This window comes from Denticeps clupeoides, chromosome 3 (assembly GCF_900700375.1).
Source record: "Denticeps clupeoides chromosome 3, fDenClu1.1, whole genome shotgun sequence".
Classification (NCBI taxonomy): Eukaryota; Metazoa; Chordata; class Actinopteri; order Clupeiformes; family Denticipitidae; genus Denticeps; species Denticeps clupeoides.
The window spans coordinates 32353295-32358959 of record NC_041709.1 but is presented as its reverse complement, the minus strand read 5'-3'; the positions used below and the strand labels follow the sequence as shown (position 1 = coordinate 32358959).

Sequence of the window (5665 nt, the reverse complement as noted above, 5' to 3'; positions counted from 1 at the left end):
TGTATGAAGTGGTCTATTTAATTTACATTAATTTCTGACAGTAATTAAATGCAGATGCCACCCACAACTTCAGATGAATGTAGGCGCACGCACACAAGCACACACTCGACTGGATCGGCATAACTGTGATTAATTCCTACAATCAAGTGATGACAAAGTGGTGATTAGACGATCTGTCTCTGCTTTCCAGATCAAAATCAGCACGTCCGTATCGTCTCGCCCTCCTACGCTGCTGTTTTTCCCCAGATTTCCCACAATTATCTTTCTTCAAAGTTCAGCTTCCTTTTAGTCCCATTACATATGCCAAAACTGATAAAATTACCAAATACAATTACACAAAGTGAAACAGAAGAAGAAGTGTTTTTAACAGAACATTCTTGGTTTCTTCATTCAGAATGTTTGCAGAGTAAAGCATTAAAACAGAATATATCAAAAGTCACCATCGGATATTTTGCATAAATTAGGGTGTCTAATTTATGTGTGTGTGTGTGTGTGTGTGTGTGTAAATGAGTGTATATGTATGTATGTATGTATGTATGTATGTATATATATATATATATATACACACACACACACACACACACACATATATATACAAACATACATACACACACCCTCATATATTCTGGTCCATCCCATCTGAATAATTAGGTTTGATGGACCAGGACTTCATAAGAACCGTTCTTAACCAGCAGTAGGTGCTGCCGCTCTGCTCAGTGGCACCTCGGTGGATCGGGATTCGAACCGGCAACCTTCTGATTACGGGGCCGCTTCCTTAACTGCTAGGCCCCATTAACACTGCCCCATTTCAGTTCCTGTCCACACATACACGCCTCCCCGGATTTATGTTCTGTGTCCTTTTGGCCCTCGGTGCCGTTTCGTTTGTGTTTATTGAAAATCGCTTTCTTCCTTCCCCGACCCGAGGATGCGACAATAATTAACATTTTAATTATAGTTTGAACGCTGTGCTTTGATTTCAATAAAAAAATGATATGAACACTTGGATGGTACTACACATGTACAATATTTAATATGTAATTGATAAAAATTGCTTCTGTGTGATTTAGTTTAATAATGAAGAAATGATTGAGAATTTAATATTTTATGATGTAATATGATGCTTCACTGTTAGTAACATCGTGTAGAATCTCCTTTGTGGGTGTGAGGTTGAGAGGAGGACTCTGAAACCAATAAAACTTTAACGAGTCTCAGTAAGACCTGGACGATGTCATGAAATATGAAATATGTGTTATTATAAGCGCGTGTTGTGAGGCTGATGTCCGTAGCTCTTCCCCCTTCATTTCTCCTCCGCTCTCCGTGCCCTCCTTCTTCAAGTCTTCCGTCTCCCTCGCCCACCCTCCCGCTCTATCGAGCCCCAGATTCATATTCGAGCTGACGTGACAAGAAGCAGTTTGTGCAGGGCTAAGCACAAGCCTGGCTGGTATACAGGAGAACCATATCATATAAAGCGTGAAAAAAGCAGCCCTGCAATCAAGCTCGCACTCCGCCTCGCTTCAGCTTGACCCGCCGTGGCCTTCCAGAGCCGGGCCAGCGAGAGAGGGCGAGCGTCATGACGAGGAGGAGGACGGACGTGACAATTCATGAACAAAGCCCCAAAAAACCATATTCAATATATATATATAAACCAGAAAATAATTCATAAAATATTGTATGGCAACCGTGATCACTCATATCACCATCATCTTGAATATAATGAGGATCGTTACGTTGCCTTATCTCGCTCTGTTTTCATTCTGTTTTGGTCTAATTGATCCTTTCCTGTGATCTGCAACTATTAATAATTTTTTTGTTCATTATAATCATAACAACATAAAACAACCAGTGATATATTTCACTGTTTTCATTTCATATGATCAGCAACGTCGATATGGTCACATTGTTCTTTTTTTTAACCATTCGGAAGGTTCATCGCCTCAATCACGTCCTCCCGTTTTCGTTACTCCCTGAATTTCACTTTTTTTACTTTACAATTTTGAATCTGTGATATAAATATTGGCCAATGTGCATTATCATGTCTGTTCATTTATTCATTATTATTTTGCATCACAAGGTCAGTCTGAAAAAAATGTACAGAGGGAATTTCAAAGTTTTAGAGTCTCAACGTTTATCCTCACACACACACACACCACCTCCTTTCTATCTCTCCCCCTCTGTGTCTCTCTCTCTCTCTCTCTCCCCCCCCACCTCCCTTTCTCTCTCTCTCTCTGTGTGTGTCTCAGGTGGCGCGCGGGGACACGGCGCGCGAGTGGCTGGTGGACGGACACGGACAGGATGCGCGCGGACCCGGTGCTCGTGACCCTTGTGACCTCAGCCCTGTCCTGCTGTCGGGTGAGTCGCTGCTGCTGCTGCTGCTGCTGCTGCTGCTTCAGGTTCCTTTGAGAGGCGCAGAAAGTTCGGGCTTTTATTTGCGGCCAGTCGGGGACTTTAAACCTGGAAAACGTCCAGCAGTACACATAATGGACACAATTTTATCATTATTGTTGTTTTTGTTCACTAAAATTAAAAAAATAGTTACATCACAGGCTGCTGTCAGATAAATGGCCACCCAGGTTTTAATGTATATCGACCGCACGTGAAAAAGGAATCTATACAGTCTGTGTATGAAATTGGCGGAAAGCACATCTCCTCCTCCCTCGCTTTCATCGTGGCCAGCCTCTGAATTATTTAATCTGACACTTCATCTATATTCCGCTAAAAGGGCATCTTGGCAGTTTTTTTCAGAACAAATAGAGAGGGGGGGAGCAGGGAACAGGAACAGGGATAGGTGTAAGACATGCCGATGGACGGTTTATGAGACAAACTAGAGAAGAGAAGGACACAGACACTGACCTTTCTACTCTTAAAGTGTACACACACACACAGAGACACACACAGCATACACAATGTAGTTACACATATAAGTCTCTAACGTGTCTAATCCGTCCTCCCACAAGGCATGTCTCTACATATATTAAGCGATGAAAACAGTCTTCGCCCCTTAAATTGGCATCCTTTTGGTGCATTAATGATCGTAATTCAGGCACAAGATCGGGTCATGCTGTTAGACCCGCTTCTTCTGGACGTGTGGACGGGTTTGTCCAAATGCCTCGATCCCACCATCCATCCATTTCTCACACCCACATTCCAGTACGGGATCATGCAGGGCTGGACATCTGTCACTTGATAGATAGATAGATAGATAGATAGATAGATAGATAGATAGATAGATAGATAGATAGATAGATAGATAGATAGATAGATAGATAGATAGATAGATAGATAGATAGATAGATGTGTAGTTTTCTAAGCAAAGAACCTGATTTTATAATCTATGCAATGGCAGTACCATTGTTATTACAGGACTAGATCTAATATCTGGCCTAAAAGGCAAACCCAGAGTCATATGATTCCTGGTATAATGAATTGAACCAGTCACATGGGGTAGATTTATAGTTTTCCCTTAAATATTCAGCATATATAGAAATAAGTATATTCTATGATGCACCTTGAAGAACTAAATTAATCAGCATCTACAGCTATGAAGTTGCTTGCAGGCATTTCTGGGCCGATTTTTTTGTGAGTTATAGTTTAGCGTGCTGACATTGAGGAGTCGGCAAGCCTGAAAAGGCAATGGAGAGAGAAACTCACCAGACGCTCCTGATGTATTGATCGACACTTTGTAGGGAATCCAGGTCCAGCGCCACCCACTCTTACATAACTTCATAAAACCTGTGTGCACGAAGAAGTGAATTTTGTCCTAATTTTACATAAAACATACTAAGTGGTGGACAACACTGGGAAAATATTTAGAAATTACAAGCATAATCTGCATGAGCCCATGCAAATAATGCCAATTTTGTTACTACAATTACTGCGTGTTCCATTCTGTTGATATGGTAAGGATTATGTTAATATATGGCAGGGCGACAGTTTTGCTGACAGTACGCTGCACACGATAATGGTCTCTGGTCTCTGTGTGTGGTTTATTCCGTGTGCGGAAATGTAATGTAAACTCCTCGGCAACTTGCTCTTTTCCTTTTTTCTCCTCTGCCCCCTAGCGGTCGAGTTATGATATTACGTGTGCAGTACCACCAACCGGCCACCAGAGGCCAGTGTTGCTCTCCGCTGGAAACCACTTGGTGGAGTATTAAGACTGTTCCGAGTGGACTTCTGCTAGTACCGTTAATAGATGTGCTTTATCTTGTGCTAGATTAGGAAATATGGATATAATGGATGAAATAATGTGATTGTCTGTGTGTGTGTGTGGGGGGGGGGGGGGGTAATGGGAGAAAGTATGTTTGCATTGAAGGGATAATGAGGCTTTTCCACAGGAGGTGGGGAGGGCATGTGGGAAGAACAGAGGAAGAGAGAGAGGGAATATAAACCAGCAGACGGCGGTGAGAGTCACAGTCTCTCTGGCTGGCTGAAAGAGAGCAGAGCTGCGCCCTCTCTGAGCCACATCTCTTTCTCTCCCTTTTTCTTTCTCTTTCTCAGTTCCTCCCCCTTTTTCCTCTCCATGTTTCCTCTCTTTTCTCCCTGTCTCATGCATTCATTTTACGTTCACATCTTATCCCAATTTCTTTTTCCATAGGCTTTTCACTTTCCCCTTCTTCCCAGTACCTCTCGTTTTCTATCGTAAAGGAGCGAGGGATGAGGCTCTGCTGAAACGCCGTGGACTGCTGGCTGTGCACCGGTGGCATCGGACGAAAGGTCGGAGAGGGTCTCCTGAATGTTGTGGAGCGCTGTGAAGTTGTCAGGAGAGCGTGCAGAAGTAGCCGAGGAGCACCGTTAGAGCGCTGGGCCGACGTTCGGTGCACCTTCACAACGCTCCTCGAGGAAAAGCGACTTTATTTGCACTCTCGGAACATTGCTCGAGCGTTGTGAGATGAGCGTTCCTCTGCTGAAGATCGGTGCCGTACTGAGCACCATGGCAATGGTGACAAACTGGATGTCCCAGACACTGCCTTCTTTGGTCGGCCTCAATGAAACCATCGCCCATGGGGGCACTTCGGAAAAAATCATCAGTGTACGTATTCGCTGTGCGTGTGTGTGTGCTGTTGGTGGGCCTGGGTGTTAAAGCATTGGAAAACGTGTCTTCTCTCTGGACCTGGCTCCGGTCGCCGCGTGCGGTGAATTGATTGGAGCAGCACGACTCGGGTGGAAAATGCAGTTTGCTCGGTTGTTGAGGCGCTGTCATGGTTTGTTACCTCCGGTTTTGGGTTGGACGAGACTGCGCTGATGGCCGAGATCTTTCGCTCTCCCCGGTCCAGTCTAGAAACAGAATCTACCGTCATAAATTTGGTGGGCAATAGTTACATGGAATTAAATGCCTGTCTATATTAACACAATACAAAAATATAAATAAAGCACGCAACATAAAGTCAAACATTAAAATATGAAAAAATAGATTTGTTTTATATCTGGAACTGAGACAAAAATATATAGTGTAACTAATTTAGCTTGCTTGATGCTTGCATGTGCATTTGCAGCACAGCACCACCACGGTTGAGGCGTTTAGTCAAAAACACGCAAAACCACGTTTCCGTTACAGATACCATTACAAAAAAAGATATACTTTTATAAGCGAGCTAACTTGTGTCTGCTGTTTCTCTGAGTGATTCTCATCGTGCAAACTTGGATGACCGTACGTCTGCAATGAAAAGGC

The 5665-nt window shown here is 43.4% G+C and overlaps 1 protein-coding gene across 2 annotated transcripts in view; it reads left to right on the top strand.

Moving 5' to 3' along the window:
• Window positions 1–2262: 2262 nt before the first annotated feature.
• Window positions 2263–5665, top strand: part of LOC114785734 (noelin-2-like) — a 39637-nt gene continuing 36234 nt past the window's right edge. Inside the window, exon 1 of one of the 2 annotated variants that reach the window (XM_028972278.1) lies at window positions 2263–2349. In XM_028972278.1, coding sequence (XP_028828111.1) covers window positions 2293–2349 — 57 coding nt within the window. In that variant the 5' untranslated portion in view covers window positions 2263–2292. Of the gene's footprint in view, window positions 2350–4427; window positions 5027–5665 lie in introns of those variants that run through there. The other variant, XM_028972277.1, reaches the window with a different exon arrangement.